Here is a 21,126-nt window from a genome sequence, read left to right as displayed (position 1 = left end):
CTCTCCACCGCTAATCCTCCGATGATTACTAGTTGGATCATGGACCTCTGGTTTCCCTTTCCTGAAATCCATAATCAGTTCCTTGGACTTCATGACATTGAGTGAGAGGTTGTTGTTATTACACCACTCAGCCAAATTTTCAATCTCCCTCTGGTATCCTGACTCATCACCACCTTGGATACATCCCACAACAGTGGTGACATCAGCAAACTTGTATATGGTTTTGGAGCTTTACTTAGCCATACAATCGTAAGTGAGTAGAGCAGGGGGCTAAGCACACGTCCCTGTGCTGCTAGAGATTGTGAAGGGGATGTTTTCGCCAATCTGAACTGACTGGGGTCTACAAGTGAGGATATCCAGGATTCAATTATACAAGGGGGCATTGACACCAGGTCTTGGAGTTTACTGATTAGTTTTGAGGGGGTGATGGTATTAAATGCTAAGCATCCTGATGTATGCAACTTTTGCTGTCCAGATGTTCCAGGGTGTGTAAAGAACCAATAGATGGCTTCTGCTGTAGACCTGTTGGTTCAATGGGCGAACTGGAGCAGATCCAAGTCACCACTCAGACAGGAGCTGGTATGCTTCAACACCAGCCTCTCAAAACACTTCCTCACTGTGGATGTAAGTGCTAACTGGGTGATAGTCATTGAGACTGGTCGCCACACCCTTCTTGGGCACCGGTATGATTGAAGCCTGCTTGAAGCAGGAGGGTACCACACACTGCTGGAATGAGCAGTTTCAAGGAATTTTGAATTTAATCGCAAGATCCTTCTGTTCATCCTGCCTCCAAATGACTTCCGAAAATGCATCACCTTGCACTTTTCAGAAATAAATTCCATCTGTCAACATTGTCTAAATTTCCACAGGCCAGGATCCTGTTGCACACATAGACAACATTGCTTGCTCGAATCAACACCAGTCACTCTCACGATATCCGCAAACTTACTGATCACACCTCTTACATTCATAACCAAGTTGCTGATGTAAATTATATCTCCATTTTAGCGTTGCTGCAACAACCCTAATGCACGCTTTAAAACACAAATGAACAATTCTTCCAGGCTGATGTTTCCCCCCCCTATTTCACACACAAAGGCAAGAGTCGTGAATCACCAGCAGGAAGTGGTGCTGAATTTCAAGTAAGCGAACTAGGCGCCGGAACAAGACGAACCTTCCCTCAAGTGGAGACATTTACCGTCTCCAAGACAGTGACTGGCAACAGCGCCAATGAGACGCTGCCATGTTGCGACCCGTCGACCAATGACGAGCGGCAGAAGGCGCCGGTGTCCCCGCCCACGGAGGTTCGGGCGCGCGCAGCGTGAGCGAGCTTTCCCCGGAACGGCGCGCGCAAAGCAGGTGCCTGAGGAAAGCCGAAGTTCCAACAAAACTTTGCGCTGAAACCCTCCCACCTGAAGTGAAGTTAAGAAAGGGGCCGTGCACTGGGTCGGGGAGCCGAGGCGCGCTCCAGCTTCATCGGCCACCAAGAGAAAAACTGAAACAGAACCACGGCGTTGCAACGGGGAGGATATACAATACTTTAAAATAAAGTTTAAAAGTGCGCTCAAGCACCTCTTGCTTGCGTCACGCTCGAACGACGGTGATGTCATGCTATTTGCATAGTGACTTCCTCCCCCCGCCAACACTTCAACTCAAAAGAAATCGGATATGAAAAGTAGTGAAACTGGGGATGGGGAGGGGAAGAGAGAAAACTTACTTGTTAGATGGTTGTGCTGAGGGCGAGGGCAGTGAGACGCTGTTTGCAGAGATGCTGTGTGGGGGATTGCAGAATGCAGCTCAGAGGGTGTGAGCAGTTTCCTGCAGCTTACTAACTGGAGGCTGCGACTTCAGATCCCTGCTGGGGAACCGGACTTGCTAGCAGGAAATTGGGGTCTTTACTTTGTGAATCGATGCTTTTGTGTTTAACTCTACGGATGAAGATATATATTTAAAGTTACCAAGTGAGAATAAAGTAGATATAAGCCGGAGATCGGTCTTTTTTAAGGTGAGGCGCATTTGTTTTGTTTTACTTTATAAGAAGTTTTTAAAAAACCATTAATCAGTTTTGTTGAAAGTTACCTATCCATTGAACTGGATCTTTAATAAAAAGCGACCGATAAATGTCTCACCGCTCATACTGAATGGAAACGCTTTCTTTTTGTCTCCGGCTGCCTGTCATGTTGCATACGGGAAGCCGGAACACGCGACTGCAGCCTTGATAATTCTTGAACCCCCTTTGTAATGTTGTAGTGAAGCTCGGCAAGGCTTCGGGAGACATTCGAGTCATTATCACGCAGTAGAGCCACGTTCCATCCAGTGGCCACTTGCGTAGTTGTTGCAGTTTCACGCTCCGATGTTTGTAACTGGTTACAAGCGCAATCTGCTCACCGGACATAATTAATGCTCCCCAGAGAATTTCATGTTTTGATACTGAGGGCCTTTTATTTGCACGCCAGTCTTTCTAGGGTTGAAGGCTGTGTCGGCAGCGAAGAGGAGGATGGATTGGAGCCGAAGCGTGTTGCTGTCTCTGATCTGGATTAGTTTCTGCATTCCCACCGCATGCCTCAGCTCTGGAGCCGGATCTCCAGCCGACTCAAACGCCAAAGAATTCGCACAGCCTGCAGCCGGAAATCCAGGCATTACTACAGGTAAACTCTAAACTAGGTTATGTTATTTTACAACTCAGGTTTATGAATAACATCAATTATTTCTCTGGAGGCGCAATTTGTTTGTTTTAGCCTATTCTAATGAAGAAAACAAATAGATTAAATGCCAGGGTCCTGTATGCTAAATTCTGTTATGATTTTCAAAGTGAATGGTGACGCCCTCATTTAACAATGTTGTCCAGTACATTTTGATTATGCCTATTTGCCACGGAATAAGTTGAATTCCTTTTTATTACATGGGATCATAGGACTGTTTAAACCGCATGTTGGGGGCTGAACTTTACATTTTGGGCCGCCTTTAATTAAAACAACTTGGATGAAACGAGTGTGTGCATAAAAAAAAGACGGCCGATGCTGGAAATCTGGAGCGTAACACAAAAACTGATGGAGGGACTCGAGCAGGACAGGTGGCATCTATGGGGGGAAGTAAAAGGGAAATCATGTCCAGTAAAAGGGAAATCATTTCCCTTTATAGATGCTGCCTACCCTGTTGGGTTTTTTTTGTGTTGCTCAAAACGTAACGTGTACTTGATGGGACACAGCACAGACAAGGCAGCTTGTGTTGACTAAAACACTGAACAAACTACTTTGCCTAGGTGAAAAATCATTCGGCATATTTTCTGAGCAGTGACAACGTTTATTGTGGGGTAGACAAAATTATACCCCAATGTGTAAAATCACAAAAGTACTACCGGTACTCGTCATGATTGAGAAGGTGAAATTTTGTCCTTCAGCGTGGGAGCTAGAAATTTAGAAGTGAGAGATTGGCATAAGCGCCAACATGAAGGCTCGGGACAGACTTTAACTTAACTACATAGCGCCTTGGCATTATGCTTAGGCCTTGTAGAATATCAGCAGTTTATTTTTTTACAGTGAGTTCGGAGATTCAGAGATATTCCCTTCAGTTTTGGCGATTTGAGTGAATTGAGATCCAATTGAGATGCTGTAAATGATAAGAATAGTTAAATTGGGTTAATACGGATAAATTATTTGCTGGAGTGGGAGCCCGGGACAAAATGATTTAGTTGTGTAGTAGGTTGACCATAGGTGAAAATAATCAGAAAGTATCTTGTCCTGCAGTGAGGACCAGAAATCTGAAACTCACTTCCTAATAATGTAGGTGGTGATTTTCATATCAGCAGACTTCTGTCAGAAAAGAATATGGAACAAAGATTGGTAAGTCATTCCTATGACAACAAGGCATATCTGGTTGTCAGTTGTATATGATAATCCCAAACATTTTGCCTGAAAATGTGAGTTGTGTGACAGGAGTTGTTTGTGATTGTTTTAGTTGATAGATGTTTTGGTAATTATTTTTGTTATTTCCTGTTAGAAAAGACACTCATTACATTGAAAGTCTGAGGGATGAGAAAATTCCAGATCCAAGCTATTGGTGCTAATTTTTGTTTGATGTTTCTGTGTGATACTTTGACGTTTTAATATATAAAGGTTCTATGTTTTGTTCTGTGGAATTAAAAATAAGGCTCTGTGGATGAGGTTTTCTTTGACGTCTAGAGAATAACAGTGTGGACTGACAGCCTGGCATTGTACTTGACTTTCTTCTGTCAGCTGCGAATGAAATAAAGTGTACATACCCTTATCTTGAACCATGATTACCTGAATGGCAATTCTAGCAAAACTGAAAACTTGCAAATCACTAATCATTTAAAAGTTGGATTATTTGCAGAAAAGAGAGGGATACCAGTCAATAATCATGCTTATAGCACATGTAGATTATGCCATTATCCCTGCCAGATATTGTCCCTTTAGCACATATATGTCAAACTCAAGGCCCGCGGTGGAATTATCTTTGGCCCGCGAGATAATATCTAATTACTATTAAAGCTGGCCCCAGTAATCGAAGTGCCTATGGCGTATGATATGGCTAATGCTGAGTTTATTCAGGTACCAGGTTTTCAGAGTTTTTAGTGTTTATTCGGCAGTCTTGCTCGGCAGTCTTCTTCATAAGAAACGGAATTTGTAAAGTGAAACACTGAGTAGTTATAGCAGAGACTGAGACACATGAGAGCAGGCTGAAAAAACGGAGGCAACGAAAGCTGCGTTCGCACGCGTCCGACTGATCCGGTCCGCATGAAGCTGCATTTTGCTCAATCCAGCCCGTGACCTAAAATGAGTTTGACACCCCTGCTTTAGCATGACAGACAGCTGTGAATGCTTTACTGTCCATATTTATCTACTGCTTATCTCCATCAATCTGGCCTCAAAACATCATTGTTTTTATTAGAACATCAATGCCCAAACTCTTAAGGACCCCACAAAGCTGGTTCTTCTCAGAGCCTGTCAATTCCCAGTCTACAGGGACTCCAAAATACCACAGCTAATGGGATGCCCTGAAGTCTCTTGTTATTGGCACCAATAAAGCACCTTTATTGGTAGCAGTTAGCTACCTGACTGAGAAGGACTAGGACTGCTTAGATGACAGAAGATTAAGGAGCTAATCGTTCGTAAGTAGTAACTGTCTGTCGTTTGGAAAAGCCACCTTTATTCAAGAGAAAAAGAACAACTTAACAAACACCTGAAGGCGGTGGTCCAGGAGAAAATCAGCGATTTTTTAAAAAAAATGGATGGTGAAGGGAGAGAGAGCAGGAAGTTGAAAACTCACCGACTGCTGTGACCGGCTCGAGTTATGCTCAGCCAGCCTTGGTGGGTAGACTATGCCATTTGCGTGCTCAAACAGGGCACTTTATTCTGAGCTCTATCGTGGGAGCAGATTTACACGGTGGACAGAGGAGAAAACTCAGAGCCTCCTTGACTGCCCACTGATTCCTCCAAAACTGGTGTGCGACTGCTTCAAGTGGAACAGGACCATTTGGGATCATACGGAGAATCATGAGGTCCTGAACCGAAAATACATTATAGGCCGACGTAAGCTGTAGAGGAAGGGCACCACCTTACACTCACACTCACACTTACGCTCCTGCCCCATTTGTGAATGAGCTGGCAGTTCCTACGCTTGCCTCACCTTGGAACTTGCAAAGCTGGAGTAGACACAAACAGTCTTTAATCCTGCGGGACTGCTTTTTGAGAAGAAGACCATTGGAACCAACAGAAATTTAAATGTGTCGATTCTTAAGAGTGACACAACTATTAGAGCTGCTGCCTCTCAGGTCCAGTGACCCGGTTCAGTCCTGACCTCCATTGCTGTGGTACTTGCATGTTCTCCCTGTGACGGCGCAGATTTCCTCTGGATGCTCTGGTTTTCTTCCACATCCCTAAAATGCACTGTTTCATAGGATTGCTTGGCTGTTGTAAGTTATCCCTGGTTTGCAGGTGAATGGTGGAATCTACAGGGAATTGACGGGAATGGTGGGGGCAATGAAAAGGGATTATTTTAGGATTAGTATGCACTCAGACCCCACCTTACACTGAGGATGCATTCCTCAGAGGTGGAGCACTATGTAAATCAGTGCCATGGGGGGTCATAATAACATTGCATAAATGGACATGTACCTGAGGAGAAAAATCAAACCAAGATATCTGGTATACTTTTCTATGTATACAAAGTAATTTGTGGAGTAACAAACACACAAATAGGCCTAACCAGTGGAGCAGCAGCAGAGGGAAGTGGGTGATGGTCACATCTTATAGCAGGGACCAGACTGTGGGACCTCCTCTAGCTTTGGCTTCTCTAAGTAGGTGTCAAGATTTGACAGCTTCTTTTAAAGTTTCCTCTCACAAAGCAGTTCTCGGTAGCAGGAAATCATGCCTCTCTTTGCCTCCCGGTCAGGGTCATTATCGATGAACTGGTCCATGATTTGTGTGACATGGTGATGCTAGTGCTGAGGAATTCTGTGATGAGGTTTCTTGCTGGTGTTTCCTCTTCTCCATCCGTGTCTTCGTGTTCACCCGGGATGCTCCACCAGTTCTCAAAGCTCTTCGTTATTAAGGCTCTCACCATGAGAATGCAGTAACTCTTCAATCTTGCCATCATTAACATCCTCTAATCCCGCTTCATCGGGTAGTTCAAAGATGTTTTGGATGACTGGTTCTGCCTGAAATCCTAGGATGCTGTTACATGCTTCTGGCCATAGCTTCTACCACACTTCATTCATGCGAAGGAGGTTACTGTGCTGTTCAAATCTATCAAACCCACCTTTACTGTCTGTGAACGTCACAGGCGTATCTTTCTCTTCTTGAAAATAAAGATGCTTCTTGCCTTGTCCATTATTATCTACTGGCTTAGGGACATGTTTTGTTGTGTTTGGTCATCCACCCATATATTGAACGAGTCATCTTTGTTGATGATAACTTTGAGATCATCGTTGCAGAAGCTTTTGTTTTGTCTGCATTTTTTATAATTGTTCTGGTTGTTGATGTAGCTAATTTCAAAGAAGCACCAGCATCAGCTTGACACTCACTAGCTTCCAAACGCGGTATCATCTGAAGTTTCACACCCATGCTAATGCTTTCCCTTGGATATACTACCCTCACTGAAAGTTGCAGTCCATTTTCCAGACATTATGGGTAGAAAAATTGGAATAAATTGGCAGGGAGCAAGAATGTTTACACACGCAGGGGAGGCAGAGTGTGAACTAATATGTGAGTGGATCAGAGCATATGTAAAGCGCTCTCATTGGCTGATTGAATGCTTACTGTAATGGTGGCTGCTCCTGAGAAGTTTTAAGTGTTTAATTTTGTCATTTAAAAAAATTTCAATAAAGAATTGAATAACCGCATTGTAGTCAGTGTGCTGCAGGGTAGCGTTATGCAGGGTCTGAGTGTAAGTAGGCACTTGATGGTCAGCACGAGCTCAGTCTTCAGTCAGCAAGGTCCAATATACAGAGATGATTATTAGTTTGATAATGAGCAGAGCCACTTTGTGATATACATGGGGTGAATATTGAGCTCGACACTGGGAATGCTGATCGGATTTTTCTGCAAACAATATCAAGGAATCTTCTCCAGCTACTCTAGTATCACCAATTATAAAACACCAGCAACTATTCAGCACTGCATTTGTATTTCCTGAATTGTACCTGAGAAGTTAAGAGTGGAAACCACCGCCTACAGCATGCGTGGGCCCACCAAATCGAGCCTTCCATCTTCCATCAAAACATTGGTTGCAAAGATTGAAAAACAATGGAGGAAACCATGAAAAAGAATGTTCACAATGCCACAAGTTGGAGTCCGGAATAAATGCTACATTGATTTATAAACATTTCAGATAAAACTAGGTTTAATTACACAAGTTACAGAGAGAGAAGTTATATTGCCATTACCAGAAAACTTGGATGGAGCAATGTACTAGAAATGCTGGGTTTTAATGTAAAACAGAGGGAGATGGAATTGCTTTTAGTGTCTGATAAGGGGCTCAATATGGGTTGTGTTGTTAAGAGATCTGGAGAGAGTTCATGGAGACTTGAAAGTAGTAGTTGCCTGATGTTACCCAAGGCAGACCAGAATATGTAATAAATGTAGTGGAAAGGCATGGGAGTTTGGTAGGGTGACATGGCTTTGTAGTTTTGGAGAGCATGTAAAAATGTTTCCTGGATCCAAATACTTAATCATAGTTATGTTTGATTTAATTTTGGGCAATAACATTTTACAGATAATGGATGGGAACTTGGGGAAATATGTAGAGTCTTTGGAAGAACGTTAAATGATCATAAAATGTGATTGATTGGATTTAGGACGTTCAATGCACAAAGAGAAGACAGGTTAGTTCGGCAAGAAAACTGGCCAGACGTCCAGGATTGAAAATGTGACAGAGTGCAATAAAAATATTTTTACTGGGCCAAAAGAGGTTCATTAACAGATATAAAATGTAATTGGATAATAAAAATGAAAATATATTAAAATGGATAGCATAATTAATGATATTGGGATCATTTGATGCTGAATGGGAGTTGTGATATAGAAAGATGGTAACAGGAGTAGGTCATTCAGTCGTTTCGGACCTGCTCCACCAATGAATATTATCATAGCTGAGTATCCTGTCTTCTCCCTGTATTCCTCGAATCCTGTCTCCTTCCTGAGTGTATTTAATGACATAATCTTCAATGTTGTCTATGGCTAAGAATCACGACTCTTTGGGTGAAGGGATTTATCTTAATTTCCATTCTAAGATGTATCCTGAGGCTGTGGACTCTCGTTCTGGAGTTCTCTGCCTTTGGGGGCATACTCGCTGTGTCTCGTCTGTCTAGTCCTATTAGTGCCTCTCTAAAGTCTGTTAAACATTGCTCTTGTATCTGCTTCCACCATCTCCCCTGGCCATCCCTTCCAGGTACCAGCCTCTCTGTGTAAATAAAAACTTGTATCATAAATCTTCTTCAAATGTTTCTCATCTCTATTTAAACCTTCACCCACTGGTTTTTGATGTTAACAACAGGGAACACAACACTCAACAAACCCCTTTCCTTCTGCACATACACCCAGTCAGACAGTCCTCCAACCCTAGGACTGGGCTCCAGTGGATTTGTGGACAATAGGCCTTTCCCCAGTGGATTTTCAGACCCATTGGCTTAGGGCATCAACCATCAGACTTCCACTTCCAGGCTTATGATCGACTTTTGGGTTTCAGACTTTAACATTGACCCCAGGACTATCCAATGGCAGGACCCAGAACTCCAGTCAATGAATCTTGGACTCCCTGACTAGTGTATTTAGGGTGTCACCAGCCCTTGTGTCCCCTGCTTGCAAGGACACCTGATCCCAGAATCCACAGACCCAGTCATCCCTGCTGGTTCTCATCCACAGTGCTTGCCAGCCTGCCATCCATGGATGCCCTTTGTTACACATCTGGCTGGCCTTTGAGTATATGGAGGAATTACTTTTTCATCAAAGATAGGGGTCCCAGACTGCTTGTGTCCGGCAGGGGGAAAGCTTTGGGAGGTAATTAAAAAGGAACATGGGATGCGTGTTATAATATCCTGAGGTAAAGAATAGAATAGCAAAGAGGTCATGTCAGAAATACTGGTTGAGCACCCCTTAGCTGAAATTACTAAATCTGAAAACCTCCAAAATCCAAAAAAACTTCTGAGCACTGACATGACGTTACAAATGGAAAATTCCCTAAGGCACAGGAAACATTCCCAGGTGATGTACAAGCCTGCACACACCACAGACCATTCTGAGAAATGATCTCACATATGCAGAACAGTTAGTTTTAAAAAAAAATAGAAAAACACTGCATAAAGCAAAAAATGAAGATTGTGATTGTGTACTGAAAGAGTGGATGTGTCAGCGTCGGAGTGAACATATGCCGCTGGTCATGAAATAAGCAAAGATCTATCACAGTTACTGAAAATTGAAGGTAATTGCGAATATTCAGGCTGGTTGCAGAAATTTAAGAAAAGTGCATTAAATTTTTAAAGATTTTTAAAAAAATTAAAGATAAAAGTGTCTGCTGATCACAAAGCAGCAAAGAAGTTCATTGATCAGTTTGTGAAGATCGTCGCTGATGAAAACATTAACATCAGAACAAGTCATCCAGGTGCACCTCCAGGTACTTGTAGGTCCTCACCATCAATGGTAACAGGGAGCAGTGCAGGCTTTGTCTTTAAGTCCATCACCATCTCCTTTGTCTTACTGATGTTGAGCTGCAGACAATTTAGCTTGCACCATTTGACAAAGCCCTCCACCAGGGCCCTGCATTCATCCTCCTGTCCTCTCTTTATACACCCAACTATTACTGAGTCATCAGGGGATTTCTGCAGATGACAATTTTTGGTGTGTAAAGTCCGAGGTATACAGGGTAAAGGGGAAAGGAGCCAATGCAGTCCCCTGTGGGGCCCCAGTGCTGCTTATAACCATGTCTGACTCACAGCTCTGAAGCCGCACAGACTGTGGTCTGCCAGAAGTGGACGAGTCTGCTGTAGCTCTCTTTCTTACAATGGCCTGGTTGAACTGCTTCTGTGCCAAAGTCTCTCCCAGAGGAAAGGAAAGACAACTAAGGATAGGAATTTGTTCTAAGCATGTTGCACGGTTATCTGGGGTTGTTTGGCTGGGGCTGAGGGGGAAGAGCAACTTGCTGAACAAAATTGGAAACCAAATAGTAGATGCTGTGCTTCTGTTTTGAGTCGTGAATTTCTTCAAGATGTGCATAATGCAAAACATTAATTAACAGGACACGTATTCAAAAAAGGAGAGGAGCAAAAACTGGGTAACTTTAACGTCTTTTGCTCTAACATTGGTCACGAACAAGACCCTGGATTCTGTAGTTTGGGAGGTGATTAGTTGGCTTTAAGAAAGGCATGGGCAAATCAAGGAAAACTGGAGTGGTTGTTTGAAAGTGAAAGTTTGAAACTTTCTCCATGCCAGTGAGGTTTATTTATTTATTGAGATACAGTGTGGAATTGGCCCTTCTCACCCTTCGAATTGCGCCACCCAGCAGCCCACAATTTAACCTTAGCCAAATCACAGGACAATTTACAATAAGCAATTAACCTACCAACTGGTACGTTGTTGCACTGTGGGAGGAACTGGAGCAGCTGGAGGAAACACATGTTGTCATGGGGAGAATGTACAAACTCCAAACAATTCTATGAATGTAGTAGAATAGTATTTTCAGTAGAACTTCTCTATTTGCTTACTAGGAAATTTTAGCGAGGTAGTTTTAGATGAAATGTAGAATTGAGTGCAGAAAATTGATTAATAAAGGGAGACAGACTGTCGACAGTTCATGATCATTTAATGCCATCTGATACATATTTCTGAGGGCATGTTCTCTGCTTGCCAAAAAACCTCCAAAGATGACTAATGAGGTAAGGAAATTAATTGAGAGAAAATGGCACACCAGTAGACACAAATAACACAAATCCTGGCTACTGGTGGAGATGAGTCATCAAGGTTACCTAACATAGCATAAGAATTAGAGCAATAGTAGACCATTTCATTTTCCTTGCTGCACTGCTGATCTTTCATGTGAGAACAACTTTCCTGCACAGGCTGAATATTCTTTGATGTGTATTTTAAAAAAAACACAACTGATTTTTTTTTGTGTGGTGCTCAGTTGCTAAACATACTCCATGTAAACTCAGTACCTTTGTTATTTGCTGCTATATTTGTGAAGAAATTTCACTCAGACCTCTAGTAAGAGCTATCAAAAGAGGAGTATGAAAGGAATATTGCAAAGGTATCAAAATTATCACAAAAGAAGAAATAGAGAATGAGCAGGAGGAGAAGGGAGGTTCATTTAAAAATGGAACAGATTGCAAATGAAACAATGCGATATATTTGAAAAAATGTTCATGGGCATAGATGTCTAAGCAACTTGCATGAAGAGGAACTTAAATTTTTAGAAAGACTGAGAAATGGGAAATAAGAATTTCATGTGATTGATTAAGATTCGGAATGCTCTGTGAAAGGATTGTGGTAGAAGGTTAAAATTGTACCATCCCATAAAAGAGTTGGATAAGGCTGTATAGGAAAAAAACTGATAAATGAGTCTGAGAAGTGCTCTTCTGAAAAATAGACCATGAGCTTAATGTGTCAATACCCTCTTTCTGTGCTGCGACTGTTCTATGAACCAGTTAGGATCAACAGGCATTTCTAGGATTGAAGAAATGTTAGGAAGTATATGATCAAGGATCAGTACTGAGACAAGCTTTTTTTTGTATAGCTGGTTGATTTGGAGTAAGCATTACAATATAAAGGGGATTGAAAGAGAAGGCTTGAGTGGCAATCCCTTTACAGGAAGTTCACAGCACTTCTTGTCAGTTGGTTCATCTTCTGAAGTTCTAGACTTCATTGCAAGGTAGTTCTGAAGCACATGTGGAAATGTGTCTTATGATACAGTGTAGTTTCAAAATGAGACAGTTAACAGTTGATGTATTGATATTCTTGCATAATATTTAAGACTTAGAATTGAAATGCAGCTCTGTAAGGGCATGAAGCTGTATTTTGTTGGCATTATCATTATTTGAATTATTATTTCAGAATATTAATAAAGCCTATTTTTAATATAATCAAATAAACCCCAGTGAAGGTGATTATTGCCATCTCTTTCAGAAGCTTGTGCATAGAATTCCCCAACCCAAGGCTTGAATATCTTTACATGTGCTTTTCAGAAACTTTGGAGCAAGCTTTAGGTTACTGCAATGCTCGGATGAACAATCAAGGTTATTTATAGTTCAAAGTTAAAATAATTATATCATTGTTACCTTGTATTATTATGACATGTGCCTACTAGTGGAGTTATCAGCCTTTTGGCAAAATGATAGAAAAGATTGTAACTGCTGCTTGCCAAATTGGAACAAGTCATCTGCATCCAGGATTGAGTTCCACTTGCATGTTTCCTACTGTGAAATTTACCGTTCTGAAAAGAATAGATCAGATAGTTGCTTTTTGTGGTCACGTGGAGTATTTGTTCAAGATCAGAGAGTCGTCTAGAGCAATACATCATGGAAACAGGTCCTTTTGGCCCATGGCAAATGCAATTTTCTCCTTGCCAGTCTCAGTTGCCTGTGTTTGGCCCATAACCCTCCAAGCCCTTCCCCTACATTTACCTATTCAAATGACTCTTAAATGTCACACTTTTACCTGTCTCAACTGCTTCCTCTGGCAGCTCATTGCAGGTGCTCCGCGTGAAAAGAAGTTGTCTCTCGGGTCTGTTTTAAATCTCTCCACTTGTCTCGTATCTGTGACCTCTAGCTTTGGACTCTGACCATCCATACCTCTCATTTTATAAATTTCAATGAGGCTACCCCTCGTTCTCCTGTGGTCCAGGGAATAATGAGCCAGCATGGCCATCCTCTCCCTATTAACTCAGGCCTTGTAGTTCAGGCAGTGTTCTCATGAATGTTCTGCATCCTCTGCAGCTTGGCAGTGTCTTTACTATAACAGCATGACCAAGACGCTGCACAAAGCTTGCAAGTGTGGCCTAACCAGTGACTTGCATAACTGCAAGTAAGAAGTGGATGGGGTTGTTTCAGTGCTCTCCTCACACGCTGCAGGTAGCTCTATGTTTATTAGTCATAATCTTGCATTGTTTCGGATCTGTAACTAAAAAGCAGATGATCCGAAGTGTTTAGATTGATTCATTTTGACAGCAGCAGCTTATCTTTCTGAAAAAAACCTTTATGGCACCAACAGCCAAGTTGCTGAATAAAGGAAACCTAACCCTGCATGTAAGGGAATTGCAGTTTGTATGCATCACCTTCCTGTTCAATTTAGTCTTTCATCTACGATGAATGTATAAGGATATATGTAAATTAGAGGGTTGCAGAGAACTACTAAAACCAAAACATGGGTGAGGATGTAATCTTAACATGCAAGTAGGTAGCAAGAAGTGTCACCAAGCTCTAGGAAAGATGGATGTATTTATTGGAATTTTAACTGGATTGAAATTTGTTTCAGGAAGGAGCGCCCCATTTGATATTAGCTGACATGAGGGCCAAGCCCAGAAGCCAAATATAATTCTCCCCTAATCTGAAGAAGGATCAGAAGTTATTTCTGGTTTTGCATTTCTTTATCCAGGAACCCTACTTCTATTTCTTAATGTTATCTCAGCTTCTCCTTTGTTTGCATTGCTACTGGAAAATGTAACACCATCTTGTTCACTTCAGTAGACACTTGTTCCAGTTATTGTTTTGTTCGTAGATTGCTTAATGGATTGCTTGTCAGATCCTACTTCATGTCTCCTCTCCTGCTTTTTTTTTACCAGGACCTATCTCAGTCCTTCATTATTTTATGAACTGTACCCCTTTCAGTCTGTCTTATCTATTCCATTACACGGAGCAAGGGGAGTGGGAGGAGATGGTGGTTAAGCTGGAGAAGTTGGAAGATATTCTCAGAACAGAGAAGGCATAGGTATAATCACAATGAGGGATCCGTTGAATGACTTGCTTTGAAAGGCAGGCACAGTGGCACAGGTATGAAGGTTTGTGCCTCATCTTCAATTGTGAGTGCTTCAGCCTCTTTGTTTCCACACACTGCAATATTAATCTTACATTTACCAGTCCAATTTCAGGTCTGTCCTCCTACAGACTTTCTAAATTCCCATTCTCCAGTGATACTTTCGATCCTCATCCCAGCTCTTTCCTCACTGTAAATTTGTGTAGATCTTGGGTACTCTTTAATGGAGCTGCTAAATACAAGGGAGGAGTTGTAAGACTTAACTGAGAAGGTTTTGCTTTAGTTTTCATTCAATATGTACTTTTTAAGAGAAGCTTCTTTCCATCTATTTCCAGGAGTGGAACACGGATTTTTCGTTCAAATACCACACATTAAATGGGGCAAAAAATAGCAGACAAGGCAGGAATGAAGGGCAAGTGGGCCAGAAAGGCTTTTTAGCTGTTTTCCCCCCATGTGAATTCATAGGATGTTGGCACGATTGACATGACCAGAATTTATTGTAAACACGAGGAAATCTGCAGATACTGGAAATTTGAACAACACACACAAAATGCTGGTGGAACACAGCAGGCCAGGCAGCATCTATAGGAAGAAGCACTGTCGACGTTTCGGGCCGAGACCCTTCGTCAGAATTTATTGTATTTGTGTGTAATTTATCTCAGAAGCCTCCAGTGGTGAGCCGCCTTGTAGGATAGCTTCAGTTCTTACAATTAAGATTCTCTCACATGTTCAGCAGTATAAAACACTGGGAGTATGGTGTCCAGTTCTGATTGCCAAATTACAGGGAGGATCTGGATGCTGTTGGTGAGAGTGCAGAAGAGATTGACCAAGGTGCTATTGGAGCTGTCTAGCTAAGAAACAACAACACAACCTGTAAGTGTTGAAGGGACAGATGTTTAATGTAATGGACCGCTTGTCGGTCAGAGAGGTTGCTTTGATCTGGATGGTGTGAAGTTTGTCAAGTGTTTTTGGATCTCCATTTTCGAAGTTCAAAGTAAATTTGTTATCAAAGTACGAATATATCACCCTGAGATGAATTTTCTTGCAGGCATTCACAGTAGAAATACAATAGAATCAATGAAAAATTACACATAAAGACTGACGTGAAAGCAATGTGAGCAAATAAGTAATACTGAGAGCATGTGATGTCGAGTCCTTGAGGCTGAGTCCATGGATTGTGTTCAGTAATGAGTTCAGTAGTGAGGTGAGTGAAGTTATCCATGCTGGTTCAGGAGCCTGATGGTTGATGGGTAATAGCTGTCACTGAACCTGGCGGTGTGGGACCCAGATCTCTTGTACCTCCTTCCTGATGTCATCGTGGCGTAGATGGTGGGGCTCCTTGACGATGGAGACTGCTTTCTTGTGGTAGTGTTCCTTGCAGATGTGCTCAGTGGTGGGGAGGGTTTTTACTGTGATGGACTGGGCTGTATCTACTACTGTTTGTAGGCTTTTCCATTCTTAAGGATCGGTGTTTCTATACCAGGCTGTGACGCAACTCGTCAGGATACTCTGCACTGTGCATCGATGGAAGTTTGTCAAAGGTTGTCAGTTTTGGATGCCGTGCCGAATCTGCGCAAACTTGTAAGAAAGTAGAGGTGCTGCCGTGTCTTCTTTGAATTGACACTCGCATGCTGATGCCAGGACTGATCCTAGTTGAGAATACACAATGAATTTAGAGTTACTGACCCCCCCCCCCCCAATGAGGACTGGCCATGAACCCCCAGTTTTTTTACCTCCTATAGTCAATAATCAGCTCTTCGGTTTTTGCCAGAATGATGCCTGGATTGGAAGGTATTTGCTTTTATCATGTGCTCTTGTCCAAAGTGATTGCAATTAGTGAATGGGTGTGTACTGGAGCCAGAGTATACCCGTGCTTGTTGCTGTATCAGTAATTAAAAAAAAAATCATTTTTACCGGGTCTGGATGTTGTTGGCAAGGCTGGTGTTTATTACCCATCCCTAAATACTCTTAAGGAGTGCTGTAATCCATGTGATACATCTAGTCCTGCAGTTCAGTTAGATATGAATTCTGGCAATTTGAGCTAATGATGATGAAGTACTGCCAATGTAATTCCAAGCTGGGGTGCTCTGTAACTTGGTGGGAATTCATTGGTGGTGGTGTTCCATTGGATCTCCAGTTAGCATGGCCTGAGTTGTGATGCAAGAGACGGCCATGCTGGATCTTCAGAAGCACACAAGATGCTTCAGGAACCCAGTGGATCAGGCAACGTCTGTTGAGGTAACGGAACAGTCAGTGTTTGGGTCAAACTCGTTCATCTGCACCTGGCCATCTGACCCACCTTACATCCTCCAGCATCCAGCCTGAATTGTGCAGGAGGTGAGTCACTCACGTTGAAATTCCAGCCTCCAAATGGCTGTTATATCTACAGTGTTTCTGATCGGTAAAGAGTCCCTCCTAGGAGGTTGGTGCTGAGGAATTCAGTGGAAGCATTGTTGTTGAAAGGTGGATGCCTATTGCATTCTCTTCTGGTTAGTTTAACATTAACAAATTGGCCACATGGAGTGCCGAGTTCATATTAGGCAATATTGTAGATAAAGACCTGCGTGATCACCCAGGTAGTTTACAAAGTCCCTTGAGGTTAATGTTGATATATATCTGCTCTGTGGCTGGCAACATTATATTTGTATAGGACCTTCCCCGGATTATGTACATACAAACAAGCTTCCACAACATTAATAAATTTGAAATATCCAACATGTGTACATATGTTTGTTCCTCTCTTTTTGTTTAGTAGTTCTTCTTGCTTATCAGTCTTGGGAGATTTGATACAATTCGTTACTATAATATGGAGTTCTGTTTACCATATTGGGTATTTTTGTGTTTTTTCCAACTTGTGCACAAAATCAACTTGAAAGACGTCTGTAAAAGTAGAACGTAGTTGTCATCCATGGATGGCTTGTAAGTTTGGGATCTGGTCTTTTCCTAAGTCCTCAGTGTTGCACGGATTATGATGGTAATAAAGGGGACAAGATGGTGGAAGTATCATGGCGAGGACTGCACAATGGGACACTTTCTAACTCCCTTCTTTCCCTCTACTGTCAGTTTGTTGGCATTCTGTGCACAGTTTTGCAACTGGGAATCTCCAGAAAATTAACTCATTGCTGGTGCTGATTTGAAGTATGAGAATTGGATAAGGTGAGCTGACAGCCTTCTGCTGCTGAAGAGCTGGTAGCTTCAGGAAGGAGGACAAGTCTGCTTTTGTTTAAGGGTGATCATGCAACTCTGGTGTTTCCCAGTATAATCGGGTCATTGTGTACCTTGTAACATGAGTTCTGCTTAATTTGCATTTAGAGGTCAGAGAAAAAATGGGCAAAACATTTCTCAGGAGATGTGATGGGCTTTTTAAAATTAATAATGGAACTGGTATTCGCAGTTTACTATATAAAAATACCTGAGCCATTAATCTTTTTCTGCCATCCCATGATCTTATCATGAAGCAAGCTACAAGATCATGGAAACTTCCTCCTTGCATTAGTATGAAAATGACTTTTGCTGTGGGCTAGTAGGCTTCTAATGTTTAGGACATATGTTTGTTTTTCTTGATGTTAATCATTAGTTTATTTCATATTTAAGGAGTCCTTGTTTTAAGTTGGATTATTTATTATTAGTTATTAATTGTCACTTATCAATTAACTTTTGGTAATGCATAAATTGTCATTTTTTTAACGACTTCGCAACGGTAACACTGTATTCAGCATTGTTTTTTAGTACCTCAGTGGACTTGTGTTTGAAATGATCTGTTTGGTTAGCATACAGACAAAAGCTTTCAATGTACCTTGGCGCATATGACAATAATAAAACAATTAGCAATTACCAATATTGTCAGTTCAAACTTTCGTGTTGTTTAACTCTGATTTACAAAGCAGAGAATTGCAGTATATAATTTGAAAACATTAATGTGAAAACATTGCCCTACTAGAAGTAAAAACTTAAGTTTAATATGAACTGCTATATAATTGTACAATATTTTCTTATCTGCATTTCAGACATTAACTACTGAGCAGCAAACGCTTCCCAGCTTTTCCATTTGTAAGCACTTCTTCATAATGTGCATAAAAAGTCACCTGTGTAGTTGTATCACATAATGTTTCCATGATTTCCGGGTACACTTTTGGCTTATTTTCTGAGTTGAGGTGGAAGAGAAAAAAATTCAGCAAGTATTTAACTATAAACAAATTGATTTGTCTTTTTGCCCCTGGCTTCTTAAACACTTAGTCATTTGAACACAAGTTTAGGCTTTGTTTTTTTTCTTTTTGGATGGTTTCTAAAGCAACAAAACAGATGACAGCATGCCATCCTTCTTTCTATGTGGTTAGCTTATCCAGTCATATGACCTATGACATATTATGCACCATTGTGATTGGATAAGACTAATGTCAATTTATAGCTACAGAGCTTTTTATTTCCTTAGGAGTAGTTTTATCATTAATAATTTTCATTGTAATGATACACGTGGACCATAAGAGGGGAACTTGGAAGGCATCTTTGAACTCAATACCACTTGTCTATTACAACTTAATTGAAATAAAGAAGACAGTGAAAATGATTCCTGGATTGGGGGGGGGGGGGGCTGGTTTCATTGCAGTATTCTTGTCCTTCTGGGGTGTGCAGTGTCACAGAAAGCCTCCCTTTTCTTGGGCATCCAGGTGTGAATATATCCAGAGGAGTGAGGCAAGAAGTTGATCAAAATGAACTCTTCTATTACGTGGCATGTTCCTGTTGATAGTAACCTTTGTTAATGTAGATGTATACCAGCAAGAAAGGTGCTAAATCTACCTGATTGACTTTTTACAGTGCGGTGAAGTCAGAACTATTGTTTTGAAGACCAGTTTAAACAATCAGGGGCAGCTCTTTCAGATAATGGACAAGGAAATACAAACCCTCACACTGTAAATAAAAATGGAACAGGGACTATATTACATCCTGGATATCAAATAGCCTTAGGAGTCATTCACATCCAATAACTTTCTCCTGAAGACTCCTTTAGAATCTGGGAGGGTTCTTGTGTAGAGAAATCTCTGCTGGCTACTCTTACTATCTCCAGATCACACAATGGTCTGGATATGGACAGCATCGAGGAGTTGGAGATTGTGCAGTTTCATCCTTCTTGGAAAGCCCCGTTACATGGAGCAATATGGAAATGAGATAATATCCAAGAGTTGGAATGACTTGTTTCCTAAGGAATGTTTTGGGACCTGGTTTCTTTGAAGAATCTTGTATGAGCAGGAAGCATCAATGCACACATGCTGTTCAGATTGTGCCCTGATGTACAGTAGTAATTTTTTTTCAACCATGAGGATGGTTCAATACATATTTCAATTGAAGGGGGTAGGACCACTCAAGGATAAAGGAGGCAATGTGCTTGGAGACAGAGGATGTGGATGAGGTTCTAATGGAGTACTTTGTTTCAGTATTTACCAAAGAGAAAAGTATGGGGAGAGGGAGATCAGCATGAAGTGTGCTAATTTGCTAAGGCATTTTGAGATTTTTAAAAAAAAGAAATAACTCCCAGCCCAGATAGGATACCCCTCAGGTTTTTGAGAGAGACAAAAGATGAGATTGCTGGTTCCTGCTCAATATCTTCATGTGCTCTGTAGTCACAGGCAAATTCCCAGAGGACTGGCAAGTAGATTTTGTTGTTCTTTTATTAAAAAAGGGAAATAGGAATAATCCTGGAATCTACATACTGGTGAGTCTTATGTAAGTAATAAGGAAGTTACTGAAGAGGATTCTTAGGGTTAAGATTTATGGACAATTGGAAAATCATGGCTTGATTATGGACAGCTAGCATGGCTTTGTGCTGGGCAATGTCTTGCTAAATTGATGAAGTTTTTGAGGAAGTGATGAAGATTGAGTTGTGAAACCTTGTTTACGTGGATTTTAGTAAGATGCTTGACAAGGTTCCTCTAGAAGAAAAAGATGCATGGTGAATTGGCCACTTGGATACAGAATTGGCTTGCCCATAGAAATCGGGGTAGTAGTTTATGTTTCTTACTCTGGCTAGAAGTCAGACTTGTGGAGTTCCACAGGGATCTGTTCTGGGATCTTTGCAGTTTGTGATTATATGTAAGTGACTTGGATGAAAATGTAGATGGGTGGGATAGTTAGTTTGCAAATGATACAGAGGTTGTTGGATAGCATAGAAGACTGATAAAGTGTACATTGTGATTACAGATCAATTGTAGATAGAGGTGGAAAAATGGCAGATGGATTTTAACCGAATCAAATGTGAGCTGTTGCCCTTTAGGAAATCAAATGTAAAGAGACAGACAGTACACTATTAATAGCAAAATCCTTGATGTTGATTTGCAGAGGATGTTGCGGTTCATGTGCACAGCTTCCTTCAATTCTTATGTTACTGCAGGTTACATGATGTTCAGCAATTCTTCCACTAATCACCCGTCTGCTTTCATCCAAGTCTTGAACTCAATTTCTCAACTGATTACTGTGGATGAAGGGGCACAAAGGCCAAGGACTCGTCCACCTGGGACACTTCTCAAGAGCACTATGCACACAGGGCCCTTTTGTTAAGGATTCCCTCCAGCATCATCTTTGACTTTCTACCATCAGGCAGGAGATTACAATGCATGAAAACCAGAACAGTCAGGTTGAGAAACAATTTCTT

At 41.5% G+C, this 21,126-nt stretch overlaps 1 protein-coding gene across 2 annotated transcripts in view; it reads left to right on the top strand.

Annotated features, from left to right (window-relative positions):
- The first annotated feature begins 1,400 nt into the window (after positions 1-1,400).
- The window catches only part of stim2b (stromal interaction molecule 2b), a 162,443-nt gene continuing 142,717 nt past the window's right edge, over positions 1,401-21,126 (top strand). Inside the window, exons 1-2 of one of the 2 annotated variants that reach the window (XM_073064868.1) lie at positions 1,401-2,005; positions 2,457-2,648. In XM_073064868.1, coding sequence (XP_072920969.1) covers positions 2,498-2,648 — 151 coding nt within the window. In that variant the 5' untranslated portion in view covers positions 1,401-2,005; positions 2,457-2,497. The remainder of the gene's footprint in view (positions 2,006-2,456; positions 2,649-21,126) is intronic. The other variant, XM_073064867.1, reaches the window with a different exon arrangement.

This window comes from Hemitrygon akajei, chromosome 13, assembly GCF_048418815.1.
Source record: "Hemitrygon akajei chromosome 13, sHemAka1.3, whole genome shotgun sequence".
Lineage (NCBI taxonomy): Eukaryota > Metazoa > Chordata > Chondrichthyes > Myliobatiformes > Dasyatidae > Hemitrygon > Hemitrygon akajei.
Note: the sequence above shows the minus strand (reverse complement) of the source record. Positions and strands in the feature narration are given on the sequence as shown.